The sequence below is a fragment of the Microtus ochrogaster genome, chromosome 21 (genome assembly GCF_000317375.1).
Source record: "Microtus ochrogaster isolate Prairie Vole_2 chromosome 21, MicOch1.0, whole genome shotgun sequence".
Taxonomy (NCBI): domain Eukaryota; kingdom Metazoa; phylum Chordata; class Mammalia; order Rodentia; family Cricetidae; genus Microtus; species Microtus ochrogaster.
Window position 1 is genome coordinate 19,153,234 of NC_022022.1, and position 15,380 is coordinate 19,168,613.

At 48.2% G+C, this 15,380-nt stretch overlaps 1 protein-coding gene across 1 annotated transcript in view; it reads left to right on the top strand.

Moving 5' to 3' along the window:
- Positions 1-1,058: 1,058 nt before the first annotated feature.
- The window catches only part of Bcar3 (BCAR3, NSP family adaptor protein), a 104,548-nt gene continuing 90,226 nt past the window's right edge, over positions 1,059-15,380 (top strand). Inside the window, exons 1-2 of the mRNA XM_005357220.2 lie at positions 1,059-1,246; positions 7,119-7,446. Coding sequence (XP_005357277.1) covers positions 7,130-7,446 — 317 coding nt within the window. The 5' untranslated portion in view covers positions 1,059-1,246; positions 7,119-7,129. The remainder of the gene's footprint in view (positions 1,247-7,118; positions 7,447-15,380) is intronic.

Genomic DNA, 15,380 nt, shown 5'->3' on the forward strand with positions numbered 1-15,380 from the left:
CCTGGAGGATGGACTGCAACTTGTAAGCCAAATAAAGGCTTTTTTCTCCCAAGTTCCTCTTGGTCATGGCATTCATCACAGCAACTGAATGGAGCTAAGACACTGCCTACATAAAACTACCCTATCTGTTTTCGGTTGACCGTTCTGGTTTATTCATGTGATCTAAAGGCGTTCTTTATATATTCTTTATACATTTCCTTTATTTGGATGTGTTTGCTTATGTTTTGCCTGTGATTTGCGTTTTCATTCATGGTAAGGGAGCTCACAATGTTAATTATGTCAATGAGCAGTTTTCCTTTACAGTTAATATTTCATGTATTTAAGGAATCTTTTTGGCAAAGTATTTTCTGATAACTTCTCCCTTTTACCTTTTGTATTTAGATCTAAAATCTATCAGGATTTGATTTGGGGTGCGATATGGGATGGGCATCATGACTCCATGACCTATCACTGGTTATTGGACTGTACTCTTCTCCGGTGTACCATATCAATAACTTTTACGCAAGTCAAGCCACCAGATAGTGCAGATGTGTTTCTGGTCTGTCTGTTTCTGTGACTTTATAAATAGGTTTGAAAACTGTTAGTATGTGTAGCCCCACGAAGCCATATAGTACAGCGGGCACCTCCACCCACTGAACTTTCCATGCCGCGTGTGGGAGTAACTGATTTGCCTGTTTCCAGGCTTATTCACTGTGGTTACCTCCGTCTTTGTCCCATCAAAGCCCTTTAAATTGAAAGTCAGCCAGGTGTCTGCCGAGCCGCAGGTTTGTTGGGTAATTAAATAACGCCGGCAAGGGGGAGGAGCGGATTAGGCGAGGCTTGCCGGTTGAGTGGGGTTTTCTATAGGAAGAGTTTGATCTACACTTAAAGTCTTGCTTCTCGGGGTAAACAACGGAGAGCCAAAACTTTCAAAGCCGGGGCCCGAGGAGAGCCAGACTAGGTCACCGAATGTAAATGTCGCGGGGGTTCGGCCCAGCCCGGCGAATCGGCTGGGCGGGGTGGGGCCGCCAAGCCGCAAATCACCAGTTGAGGGCCAGAGAGCGCGGAGCGAGCTCAGAGCAGCGCTTGCCGCCGCCGGGCCGGGTGGGAGCCGGGTTGGAACCGCGCCGCGCAGCCAGCAGTCGCGCCGGCCTCTCGGCGGACACCCGCGGACCATGAGCCCCCCGTGCTCCCGGAGCAGCTGCGGGGCGGTGCGGGCAGAGCGGCGCTGAGCCGCCCTCCGGGACCCCGAGTGCCGTGCGGGGAGGTGAGTGTGCCCGGTGCGGTCGTGCTCAGGATCCCGGGCTCCCTCGGTCGTCCCGAGTCTGCAGTGGAAAGTTTTTTTAGAGCGAAATTAGATCGGGGAAGGGAGCAGCCCGCTTATTTTTCCCCTGAATTCCCATAGACTTGGTGTGGGAGTGGGGGTGGGTCAAAGTAGGAGGGGGTGAGACTTGTGCCCTCGGGGACTTCGGGTCCCGGAGCTCCTGGGAGTGGAGCGCCAGTGATGTGCTTCCAGCATCTCCACACTTTGGCTCCCGAATGTACCGTCCCGGGCGCTGGCCTCCTGACCCCTCCGGACCCCTTCACGGTCCAGTCCCGTTCTGCCCGAGGCCGGTCTAAGTTGGGGAGGTGAGGTGGCCCAGAGGACTCTGCTGGAAGCCGGAGTCTTTCTCCACTAATCTCTTGGGAAGTTTGCTAAGAAAGTGAAGGAGTCTGCCCTGTAACCGTTGACAACATCTCCCTCCCCTCGCCTTCCCTTTGTTGAGAAAGAATGAATAGTTGGTTGTGTGGCTCCCCTTGAGTCGGGGAGGGGAAGGCAAAGGAGGGAGGAACGGGTCGCAGCCCATCTTCCTTTGCCCGCCGAGTCTGCTGCCACTTAAAAAAGTTTGATCAGGTGTAGACACTCATTGAGAGCAACTGGCAGCGGCAGCCCGTGCTGTGGGTTTAACAGTCGCTTGAGGCAAGGTGAAAAGGGGAGTAACCCGAGTCTGGTTTTGCCTACAGCGGTTAGGCAGGAAAAGTAGAGCCCCGAGTTCAGAGATTTTTTTAAACCTTGAGTCTTATCTCCCAAGGTTCCACAGACCTCTCCAAGGCAAGTACAGGGCCCAGGGAAGGTCAGTTTGGAAGTTGATTATCTCACTCTGTGTTTCCCCTGGTGGAGAGGAGATCCAGGAGAAGGCTCTGCAAGGCCGAATGGGAAGGGGCCTCTAAGTCCCCGGGAAGCCCACCGCCCACCCGCGAGGGTGCCAGGAAGCCTCCTGAGTAAAAAGGAACGGTTTATTATGCCAAACGCTCCCTCAGTGCCCAACGCCGACTCCCTCACAAGTGCTGTTAAAAAGCCTGACATTTCCAAGATGAGTGACCGAGACTTCAGTTCCTATGGATATAGAAAGAACTGCTTTGTCAGATGGGTGCTAATCTTAAGAACCTTGCCCTGTAAATCCTTCACTGTATTGCTTGAAATACAATCCGTGGAAGAATTATTCATACTTCAGTCATTTGGCTAGACCTCATAAGCTTGCCCTCGATTCGTAAAGCCAAGTGAAAGTTCTAAGAGGAGAAGCCAGTCTTATCTGTGGGGTAGCCAGTCCCATCTGCCCTTGCTGTCTGCCTTTGCCGAGAAGATAGGGCCAAGGGCAGCTGAGGCAGGGGCATTCCCAGTTTGAAATATAAAAGTCCTTGAGGCCCTTTCCTCAGACTGCCACGTGTGAGTTCAACCTGAAAATATCCCGTTTCAGAACCAGAGAAAAATCTAAACAAGCGTGCTGTGCGCCTTTGCCTCCGCTTGCAAGATCATCAGGTTTTACTGTGAATGGGACCAAGCTCATTAGCTTTTCAAAGCTCTGTGGCTGGCCAGAGTCTGGCAGGCAGGCAGGCAGCAAGGCTGTTTGATGTGAGGGTCACTCTTGGCCTCAACATTCCCAGTGTCATACCCTCCCTATCAAGATGGGGCATCTGACCTTTGTATGTGTTTCAGGATCTGGCAGTCGAAGGCGGATGGTCAAAGTCTTTGCTGGTGTTTGTTTGAAAGCATGCAGATGGTTCACTTGGTGTCCGTGCCCTTTTGGGTCTCTGTCCTCTCGACTCGGTGTGTTTATGTCTGTTCTAGGCTGAGACATCTCGCTCCTCACCCTTCCCAGCTGCAGTGGGGACACAGTGACTGAGCTGTGCAGACACGGCCCCGGCCCTGTTTAGAGGAGATGTGTTTTTGTTTGCTGTGCGCCAAGGACTTCATTTTACATGGTCGCATTTAATCTTTCACAGCAATCCATGAAGACAGGATTGTTGGCACATTGAAGGAATGGCGACTGACTGTTAGCGGTGTAACGTGTCCCAGACCTCATTGCTACCAAGGCAGAGGCAGGGTAGAGGTTTGATGTAGTAAATTCTGGCTCTGAGACCCAGATCTGAATTGTACCATTTTGATTTTCAAAGGCCAAATGGTACTTAAGAGTGTTTAGTGACTAGTGGCATCAACATAGAAATATCTGCAAGTAAAGAAGAATACACGGGAGTCGGATTTAGAACTCTGTGGATCTGCTCTAGCTGCTTAGTCCTTGGCTTTTGCATTGGTTGGACTGGAATCCTCCCCCTGCCTGGAACTTCCTTCAGATCTTTTCTTGCCTGGTCCCTTATCTTTTTGTCTCAGAGCTCTGTCATTAGCTCTTCAGAAAGGTCCTGCCAGACCATCGTATCATCAAGTTATCTTTCCCTCCAGCCAGCATCTTTTTATCATTTCTTCTGTTTTGTTTTGAATTCCTTGGTGTACTTACACCTTGGGTATTGCCTGGTTTATTTTCTTGTTTATGTGGTTTGGTTGGACTCCCCACATCTCAACTGAGGCGTCTTGGGAGCAGAGCCTTATTATAGCTCATTCCTGGTGCACTGTAAGCCCTCACAAAAAAATATTTTGAATGAATGAACGTGATTCCTCTGAGCTTGGAAAATGAACTTGAACTACCAATGTTTGCTGCTGTTGTCAGCTTCCTCTATAAATTTTAACCTGGCAAGGTCAGGGGTCATTTCTATATTGTTTTGTTTTGTCTTGAAGACGGAGCACAGTGTCAGCCATCTTTGAGGTCTTCCACCATTTGATTCTCTCACCCAGGAGACAGTTTGAGTGAAAGGTACTGTTGCTAGGGAGGACCCACAATGCCTTGCTTCTCAATCCTGGCTTCAGATTGGGCAATGCTGTGGAACTTTAGAAAAAGTGCAGATGTTGGTGTCCTGACCACAGAGATTCTCATTTTAGAATCTGGTCTGTGGTTGAGCCACACTGCGGATATTCCCTGTAGGATTCTTAACATGTAGCCAGACTAAGCCCTGGGTGTTTGCATCTTTGAACTCGTTCTCCGCCTTGGTCCTGATAGGCTTGCGGCAGCCATGGTGAGAAGTAGGGATGCAATTCATGTTTTGCTGATGAGTCTTGGTAGTATGGGAGATACTTTCGCATCTGTTGTCATAAGGTAGGCGACACTATTACGTGCTCTGGTCTAGTTCCTTTGTGTTGATGATCCGGATGTTCCATCCGGTTCCCTGTCTAGTGTACAGACTCTAACCTCCTTCCGTGCTGAACTGTCCCCTGGTGCCTCACACACAGCTCCAGTCACTGCCCTCTGGCCTGAGTCCCTTCTGAACCCACTTATGCTGTCCCACATAGCTGAACCCACATCATGCCCCCCCCCATGGCCATGGCTTTGCCTTCCTTCCTTCCAACTAGAGACCTTGAGCTTCTAATAATTCTTCCCTCTGTCCTGTCCTTTCTCTTGGCCACTTCCTGAGGTCAGACTCCTGCATTGTTCTTCCTGGTCCTCTGCCATCTGCCCAAGCAACAGCTTGGCTTCCTTTTCCCTTACCAGAATCAACCAGAGTCACCTACCGAGGTGCAGTCTAGATCCCTCCTGTTCAGGCCTTCCCGGGCGCTCACCAGTCAAGTCCAGACACTTTGGCAGAGCCCTTAAGACTCCATGGCCTTGCCCTTAGCTGTAGGTCTTTCAGGAAAGGGTTTCTCAGCGTTTCCACTCAGGCACAAGGCCTGCAGGGTACCCGGTGTGTGGGGATGATTCGCACCTGAATGGGTCTGGCATTACAGTGTCCTCTCTGTTTTTCTGATGGAGTACTTCTGTCAAAGTTAACTGTTGTTCCAGCATGAGGGTCGCTATTTGTGAGTTCGAGGTTGGGGTTCTCTGCTTCTTATAGAGAGTCCTACTTAAATGTTCGTTGAATTAAAAATAGGAAAGGAAGACATTAGCAGACTTTGCTATCGGAGGATAAGTTGAGGTGGGGATATACTCAAGGGCATCATAGAACCTTCTAGTGCAAACTGCAAACTCAACTTGGCTATGCAGAGAAGCCACCTGCCAAGGTCACCGGGGCTAAAATCACTTTTGCTCTTCTTGGCTCACGGAAATAGACATGATCAACAGTGCGGCCTTACACATGAAGATGTTTTGTGTATGCTGTGTCTCTCTCCCCATCCCACCCCACCAGTTTCTTTAAGACGATGCAGGCCTGTCAATAAAGAAAGAAGGTGCTGATAGTTTGAACAGAGGCAGTTCACAACTGTGGGGGTTGAAAATGGGGGTGAGGTGGAGGACTGCTGGTTGGTTTGCGTCACTAGCGGTCAGGTAGAAGGCTAGGGAATTTTGATTTCTTTTTTTTTTAATAACAATGATTAACATTGAGTAAGTGCTGGCAGTGTGCCAGGAACTGGCCAGGACTCCCCGCCCTGTTTTTCTACATCCCCGTGAGCCAAGCCTTCTCTATGTGGTCTCACACACAGCAGACAAGCTTCTGAATTTATCAAGACTGGCAAAGAGCAGTGGACAGGGTTAGGGCTATATCCTTGAGTATATTCTACGCAGCCCCCAGCACTTGTGAACTTTTCCCTGTGGCGTGTAGCGGTGGATTGGTGTGGCTTCACATACAAAGTGTGTTTCCTCTGCAAACTCCTTTTGTCCCACTGCCACCTCCGTGGGCTCACATAGCCATTGATGGTGAAGCCAGCAGTTCTGTAAGAGCCAGCTCTGCAGGGGTGCCATAGGGAAATTTTCACTCAAGGCTCTTCTTCCCCCGGATGATTGCAATGGTGCTGCAAGCTTGGGAATGGACTGTGGAGTTCAGCTGTCCCGCAGTGATGTGCAGACCCGTTGGTGTCATGGGCATGAAAGATCGCTTACCCAGGGAATGGTTACAGTTTCTTGTAGGGCTCCTGTTTGATTTGTATGTTGGCCTTGACGGGTCTTGTGTAATTTGACTAAGGTCAAAACCATAGTTTAGTTTGGTTTGGCGCTCTAGTACAAGTGACTGTAAGGCATCCCTGGGAGTGGTTGTTGGAGCTGGTGCTGTCATCTCTCTAGTCAGTTTCCTCTCTGTCTGTGCCCTCCCTCCTTTCTTTTTTCTCTTCGCCTTCCCTCTCTCTTCTTCCCTGACTTCACATGCACCTGTGGGTATGGCTTGACCTTGCTAGTGACGGGCAGGTTCCCGACTCCTCTTGGAAAGAAGCTACAGGGTGTTACCACTTGCTGGCTTTCTGGTACAACCGATCATGCTGATGTATGGAAGAACGAGCCACCCCTGACCCCTGACCCTGCTGCCTTGGTTAACTGGAGTACACTGATTTATTTATAAGCATCGAGTCTTTACCAGAAAAGCCGCCCTGTCATTGTGGGTAGCACAGTTTAGGTCTGGCACTGTAGATCCCAGCAGCTAAGGAATTTCACTAGCTCTGCCTGTCTTATCATTAGCAAGGTGGTGGAAATCACGGTAGCCATTGTCTAAGAATTTGTAATATTTTTCCTGGTATTTATTACCGAACCTACCAGTCCTTACGTAACAATCTTTTTTCTTAATTGCAACCCCCACTTCAATAATAGAAAGATGGTCCATAGGATTCTAACAACTCTGAGATATTTTCGTCTGTTTGGATTGGTTGCCCATCCAGCTGAATTTCCCAACAGAATCCTGAAAGAGCGAGACGATGAACAAACATCTGTGCTTATGATGTTCCCCTAGTCATACCATCAGACATTATTCACCTTTTGATGGTTTCTTAATTTTTCTCTAGTTTCTTCAATCAGCTTGAAGCTGATTCTTGTGGATATCTTAGCTTTATTTTCTCCTCTTTTCTCCCTCCTCAGTGTTGAGAATCATGGCTGCGGGAAAATTTGCCAGCCTTCCGAGAAACATGGTTGTGAATCACCAGTTCCCCTTGGCCTCGTCCATGGACCTTCTGAGCAGCAAGTCCCCTCTCGCGGAGCATCGCACAGATGCATATCAAGACGTGTCTATACATGGCACTCTTCCGCGGAAGAAGAAAGGCCCTCCTCCCATACGATCCTCTGACAGTGCCAGTCACATGGGTACCCTTCCCCACTCCAAATCCCCACGGCAGAGCTCACCTCTGACCCGGGACATCATCCAGGAAAACCCACCGCAAGATTGGAAAGGGGACACCTTCACCTTCAGGTAACTCCTGTCATTTTATGAGTGAAAATTATTTGTCTAAAGGGCTTTCTGTTAAATCTATGCAATGTATGAGTCTCTCCTCCCTTTTCTCGCTTCCTTCTTCCTTCCGGTGTTAGAGCACCCGGGGCCTTGTATATGGGAGGCCAGTGCTCTACCACTGAACTGCATCCCTAACTCAAATGAACAATTTAACGTCTCTAAAGCTCTCCCTGCCCCTTAGCTGTTACCAACTGATACCGCCAGTCGTGTTTTGCCTTTCTTTCTCCCTGTCTCTCCTCCTCTGATATCACTGAAGCAAATCTCATTTTCTAATAAACTTCTTTTATCTAAATATATTTTTGTATGTGCCTGTTAAGGATAAGGATTCGGGTATAAAGTGTCTGTAACCACAACTTACATATAACAACTTTAAAGGAATCATTTCTTCGTATCATGTAATATTTGAGTTTTAAAAATCAAACTTGCTACATTAAGACTCTTAAAACGCATAAAAAAAATCATAGTATTGGATTAAACTACATCCATTTAATTCTGTAGCAATGCCAAGGCATATGTAAGCTAGGATCCGCACTTCCTTTAGCCGCCAATCTGCCAAAATTAAATTCTGTGCGGCTGCATTGCCAGATCAGATTCACGGTATTGTTGGGGAAAGATTGATTTCTCTCTGCTGAGGCCAGGGCTCTGGGTAAGTAAGCGTCACAGCTGCCAATGCTGTTTCTCTGGGTTCCTAGTGCCTAGGTTGTGATTGGCCCCTGCTGGTTAGTTAGAGCCAGTTTGGGAACTGTGCTCCTTTTCCTGTAGATCAGCAGCGTGGGATGTTATCAGGTAAAGAACAGGGCGGTGTCTTCCCTCGTCATTGTTGTCCAACCTTGTAGCAAAAAAAGCTTCTCTGATCCGGACTCATTTTTTGGTTCCATCTATAGATTGAATACCTGTGTTCTTTGGAGTATATTGACTTTATACTCCCCAGGGTTTCCACGGGAAAATTCTCCCCAGTCCCATTGAGCACTTAAAGAGTTGGTCTGGCACTGAAGGTCGTCTCGCAGCCAAAGTATTGTGGTGATCAGCTCTTGTCCTCTTGCGTCTGAAGCCATGCCTTCTCTGAACTGCGATCAGATACAAGCAATCAAATAAGACAACTCAAAAGTATACCAAATGCTCTAGAAGAAACAGGTTGACATTCTGGCCTCCCGTGGACATAGCTAGTTATTGCTTTGTATTTGTAAAGGTCATTAAGGAGATGGTTTTAGATCTAAGATGACTACTTAATGAAAAAGGTGACCTTGACCTGTGTAGGCGCTTCCAAAGGCAAGGAGCTGGAGCTCAGAGCAAGTTGGGTGTATTTGCAAACCCCCCAAAAATCTGGTGTGGTCTGTAACTGGAGTGGGTAAAGCTGAGAGGTGAACAGTACAGATTTGAGGGGCTGGGGAGCAGGCAGACAAGACTGAAGCATCAGTTTTAATTTCATAATGTTTATAAGAAGAAAATAGGTGAAGGCCAGGTATTCTCCGTGGACAGTGTCAGAAGGCCCTGAAGTGTTTCTCATGTCAGATCTGACGGACCACCCGTGGGACACCCAGCTCTGTGGTTTCTTAGCAGAGAGCCTGCAGGCAGCCCGCTGCTGAGATGAGCAAACACCCGAGGGCATTATTGTTACTATGGCCCCACCGGCATCCAGTAGGCAGGATGAAGAAGATGACTGCCAGAAGCAAGCACCAATCAATGTCAGGCTGCAAGATGCTTAGGCAGAACTGGCTGCTATGGTTAGCTAACTGGGAAGCACATTTTCTTTTTTTTTTGCCTTATCTCTTCTTGAGCTAGCTATCTGCCATGTACCAGACACAGACAGTTCACAGAGCCACACCTTAAACCCGTGAGGTCCTCCCTGAGCAGATGCCAACTCACACAGGGGAAAGCTAGAGTCGGGCTGCTGGGGAGGAGGGTAGGCGAGTCGCCTCCTGTCTCCAGGAAGTCCTTCATAAACACTCAGGGTCCAAACTGCCAACCTGCCTGGAGTTCAAAGCTTTTTTATTTAAAAACCGACTTGGGCAGAGGTCGGAGCTCTGTGAAAGATCTTATCAGAGGGTGGACGCAAGTCCCGAGTTTGAAGTCCTGGCTGCAGAAGAATTAGCAGGTCTTGCCAGCGTAGGGTTTGTGTGTCGTTCACAGCCCCATTAATCTACATTCATACCTTCTTTTCCTCACTCAAAAAGTCTTATTATTTAACATAAATACAAGAAGAACCAAGTGTATATCCCACGTGAATCACGGAGAGTGGGAAGACCTCCTGGGTTGTGTGCCAAAGGCTCATGAAGTCTGACCTGTTGAGACTCATTGCCAAAGATCATTTCCCAACATGTTTTTTTTAAAACATCTCCCCTTGATTTTTAAGAGTTCTGAATACATGATTTTTTTCTTCTTTTAAAAGTATTCCAGTCAGATTATGAGTTACCTCGATTCCTTGAAATAAACCATGATATGAGGAAAGATTCCATACAAGGGTGGTTAGAGGTGAGGAGCATGAATGTGAACCCGAAATTCTGGAGAGGGAGGTTTTACCCGACGTGCCACAGTGGACGTCATTTACATCTGGTCTGGCTTAGAGCTGAAGGGAGCCGGCCAAACACCGGCCATCCACAGTTAATGTCAGCTCACAGTGACCTGGCCAGACGCAGGGTATGGGCCCTTTCCATCTCGTCACATCTGGCGTTGAAATGGCGATGTCAGGTCCTCCTGGACACCCTAGGCTTCCCGTTTATGGTACCCCACCAACACACAGAAGGCGGCAGTCCAGACGAGAGCTTCCTTGCATTGTAAGTCTCTATCTGCACGTCTGGGGGTTCCAGTTACCCACAATCAGCTTTAGCTAAAATATTAAATGGGAAATTCTAGAGCCAAGTCACTAAATTTCAGTGTGGGGCACACTAAGGAGCATGAAGAAATCTATGTTCTGTTCTATTCTGTTCCACACGGGACAAGAATCTCACTCTGGTGCGGTGTCCGCACACTGTAAATGAGGCCTCCCGTCAGTCAGTGCGAAGCCATGTTGACTTACGGTATGGCATTGTTTGTATTCAGGTGGCCATGCTTGGCTTCATCATGGCCCCAAATCACAAGCATAGTGATGCTGCCAAAGAGCAGCTCTAACGAGGTTTTTTAAAATTGAGAATTGAAAGTTTTTAACTAAAAAAAAAAGTATGTTGGAGTTGCTAAGGTGTCCAGTATATATATTATTGTGCATGTTATAGTTCCTTTTTGCTGTCATTCTCCTCCTGTGCCTGAGCTATACTTTATTACAGTTGTGTGTCCAGGCCGAAACCTAGCACCAACAGGGTCCAGTGCTATCTCACCTCCAAGCACCGTTGGGAGATAAGGGGACTACTTGTGGCAGATTTGCTGTTTGTACAGCAGACATGCTTAGCTTATTAATCATTAAACTGTAGCCGTTATTGTAATTGAAAACGAATTGTATGTCCATCCCGTGGGAGACCTTGAACAAAGCAGACAATTTCCCCTGTGACCCAAATGTTTAGTTATTAAGCCGATATCTCCACATATATCATATCCTCCCTTCTATAAATAAGACATGGACAAAGAATGCTATATAACATAATATAAAAGGGCACTATTAATGTTCTTACATGTTATAGCTTTAAAATATCTTAAAGGGCCGGGTGGTGGTGGTGGTAAACACCTTTAATCCCAGCACTTGAGAAGGAAAGGCAGGTGGATCTCTGGGTTTGAAGCCAGACTGGTCTACAGAGTCAGTTCCAGGACAGCCAGGGATACATAGAAAAAAAACCTGTCTCAAAATCAAATCCAAAACCAATCAGCCTAAAGGGTCTATCTATCCATATTCTTATGGGACATCAAACCCTGTATAAGGCATGGCAGAACTCCTCCTGCTCTTCCCCCTCATCTTGCTCTTCTTTCTCACTCTCTTCATCCTTTCCTTCCTCCTCCTTGACACCATCATCATCATCAGTGGGAAAATGGACTGGAAGCTCTTGAGGCACCTAAGCCTAGACCCTAGTGGATAACTGAATTTGGTGGAAAGGGTTGGTGCTTGTTGGCCATTCCCCAGACACTGGCTCCATGGCCTCCAAGAACAATGGTCACAGCTGTTGGCCCCCCTAAACTGTCTGCTTGAATGGAAGACGGCAGTCTCCCATGTAACCCTCTAACACCTCAGGCATGGGCTCTGGGGAGAATAGAGCCAAAGTTGCCAAGAGTCAGAGGGCCATCCTGGAGAAGGGAGTTGGTCTTCTCTTTCGGAGACCATATCTCTTAGCTTTCTCATTGTCTTGGCCAACCTTGGATATACTTGTGGTTTTGAAAAGTGGCCAGAGCCAGAAGCCAGAGAGTTCTTAAGCCTGCTGTTTGATGTCACAGGGGAGCCTTTGTTTCATAAGGACAGCCAGGCTTCTCTAGGAGGCCGACACACAGGATTTCCTTTTGACGTTAGCGTCATTTATGCCTGGTGTCCCTTTGACTCGTTTATCTTCAGGGTTAGATTTGTGTTTGAATCTAGAACGCTCCTTGAGTTGAGAGCAGACCAGTTCCTGCTGGGATGTCTGTGTTGCCAGGATAATCTAGAGATCAGTGCTTGGGCCCTTTTCCTGCCTGTGGGTATGTGGAGGAACGCATTCCCGGGAACAGCTGTGAGGGGCTAATTCCTTCCACATCTTGTGCTGTGGGCACATGTGGCAGACAATGTGGGGTTTCATTAGCTCGCAGGACGTGCTCTGACTGACTCGGCACAAGTGTTGTAACTGACGTTGGACCACAGAATCTGTGTAATTACTCCTGGTGAAAGCCGGTGAGCTTTCCCAGATAGTAAGTAACCCCGCATCACCACATCAGATCTTTCGAGAGGGGAGCTGGAGGATGAAGTCCACCATTCATGCCGACGTTCCTTTGAGAATCATCTCAAAGTCCTGACTCTGGGCTGTTAGTGCTGTTGTCTGGAACAATCTCCAGCAATGGCTTTCTCCTTGATGACACAAGATGTTGCCCCAGCAGACACACCAGCAAATCAGCCTTTCCTCTCAAAGATAACCAGAAGGACAAGGAGCCACTTGCAGCCACGTGTCTATAGCTTATGCCTGTCACATCTGCCACCTGCAAGTTGCAGACCTTCCGTCTGCAGAGGAATCCTGGCTTTTGAGTTTTAAAAACGTATTGAGTAGATGAATAGATGCTATTTAATAAAAGGCCCCCTTGTTGGGTGGTTAGGGGGTAACATTGGCTTTTCAATAGCTCTGAGCATAAGATTGCCTCTAGAAAAGGCAAAACTCCAGTGGGCTGAGTTTTCCTGACATTTGGAAGATCCTGCTTGATGTCCCAATGCAGCTGTTGTGGCTGGGCTGCTGATTTCCCAGAAATTTTATATGGCCTGGCCCTGGTAGTCCTTGGTGTGCTGAGGCTAGGAGCAGCTGGGTCAGAGGTGAACCTGTCCCCTATCTTACACTGCTTCTGTCTTCTGTCTTGAAGGAGACCAGAGGAGCTGCCTGGAGGGCTACCAGCTGCCCCACGGTAGCCCTAAATCCTGTCCTGACAAGGAACTGAGGGGCTGGGATCTGTGCATTCCCAGCTGCTCTGGGAGAAAGGAAAGGTTTTCTTTTTTCTTTCTTTCTTTTTTTCCCGACCAATTGTAAACCACAACCAAGAAAATGACCAGAGAGTGACACAATGCAGTCCGTTTCTAGCTGAACTTCTTAAGTCCCATCCCTTCCCCCCCAGGGCAGACCTGCTCTAACTCAGGCTTTTTGCAGACTCCCCCATGCTATTTGGAAAGGGCCTTGCTTTAATCTTAGTAGTTTACCTCCCACAGAATCTGCTAAGGCTCACTGTAAATAGACCCACAGCTATGCCAGCGAATCCGCCAGCCATCCCAGTCTGGCCAGGGTGTGCCCTCTGGAGAAGTCATAGTCGGCTTTTGTTCATTGGAAAGAAAGACTGTCGTCCAGGGACCTGGGCTTGATGGCCTGCTCTCCTTCAGGTCACAGCCACTCTGTTTGTCATCATCCAGTCTGGGAAGCAGACTACCAAGGTCTCTCTTCTCAGGTGCCCCAAGACAAGCTCATGTTGTCCTGTTGAAGCATTGTGTTATGTGCAAGCTATGGAGACCCCAGGAACCGTCTAGCCTGTATAATCTGTAGTTCCAGATTCACCTGCAAATAGAGATCAGATTGGGGTGACTCTTACAGACCAAATAACCCTAACACAGAGGCGCTAGAGGCCTCAGTTCAGATTCCAGCTCTGCCTTTTAGGCAGAAAATTCTAAATTATAAAATTGGTTTGAAAATAACCCACACTAAGGAGTGCTGTGATGTTTAACTGGTCCCCAAATAGGAAGGTGTCCCTAACTTTCACTAAGCTAAATCTGGGCCACCTACTGAGAGTCTGCTTCCAGCAGGTCACTTCTTAGTTCTCACCTGGTCCCCAGTAGTCAATTCCTCTTCTGGGATACATGACCTTGAGGATCCCAGACCATCAAAGCTGCTAGGGACCTTGACACTGATGCCAGCAGCCAGCCCTGGTAGCTTCGGGGACATTAGCACACTATTTTATTCTTTTCAGGATTACCACATTCTTAGGGGGTAGCTCAAAGCAGGTATGGGGGGAGGGGCCCAGGCCTGTAGGTTTCCTTCCTTCCTCCCTCCCGGAAGGCAGAGCAGGGAGGCTTCTAATCCTCCTGTGTAACCCGAGATCACGTTCTATGCCTGCAGCTACAGCAGGAGAAAGTTTCCCACGTGTTGATGGAGTTTGGCTAGGATTCCATTCTCTAGGTCCGCCCCACAGCAGTGTGCCTCAGCCAGCGCGCTCACCGTCTGTGGGGATAACCATCATCCAGGGTGGTAAGATACCAGCACACCATTGCCTTCCTACACTAAACAGAGCCTTGCTGACCCCTGGGGACTGAAGCAGCTCCTGCCCAATTGTTCTGTAATTAATGTTAGTCTTCCTTGCATTTTTATTAAATTGGTCTTATTTGAGGCATTGTGTTAGGTACCAGGGGCCAGTGAAGAATGAAATAGAAGTGGCCCCTGTCCTTAGGGGGCACCCAGTTTAGGGGCCCTGGAACAAATGCATTGACAAATAATAAAAGGAAGTGTCAGGAAGACACCATCAGAGGACCCTGACTTAGATTGGTGGTGACAGCTTCCCTGGGGGAGGAAACACTTATAGATTAGAAACAAACAAACAAACAAAAAACTAAAAAAAAAAAGGCAAACACGTCACTAGTAGTTTTTAATGTTACTATGTATTGAAAGGGTAATATCTTCGAAACGGGTTAAATAAAATATATGATTAAAATGAGCTCATCCTATTGGTCTGTTCTTGATTATCAGGAGACTGGAAATCACCTGTGTGATTCTCGGTGCATTTCCATTGGACAGCCAGACTTGCCTGCGTTGGCAGCCAGCCTTTGGCACGAAGAGTGACAGCTGCTTTCCCAACTATTAGACCAGCAGCCCCCCTTGAGAATGGCTGTCGGCCCCAGAAGGCAGCTTCTCTGTCTTCATATCTGGTTAGGTGGAACTCTTTTTATGAGCGGTCTCGACAGTCACTAAAATCTTAGCACTTTGATTGCACCTTTGGTACCTGAGAAGAAACCTTAGCAAATGTGCTGTTTTAGAAGGGTGTGGGGAGGAGGGAAGGATGGGGGCAGGGCGAAGGGGACAGGGCGGGACAGCAGGAGGACAGCTAGATACCAGCTAGACAATGCCTCTGCTGTCATCGAAGGTGCTGTGTTTGGGCTTCCACAGCCTGACGGGTCCCCGATGCCAGGACCGTGTGTGCCTGCCAAGAGACATGCTGGCCTTGATACGGCTTTTCTTGTTCTTACTCTCTTCAGTCTGGATCCCGCCAAGTTAAAATTTCAGCAGTGACCTTTAGCTAAATGCTGCCACTGGGGTTCCGCCGGGCAC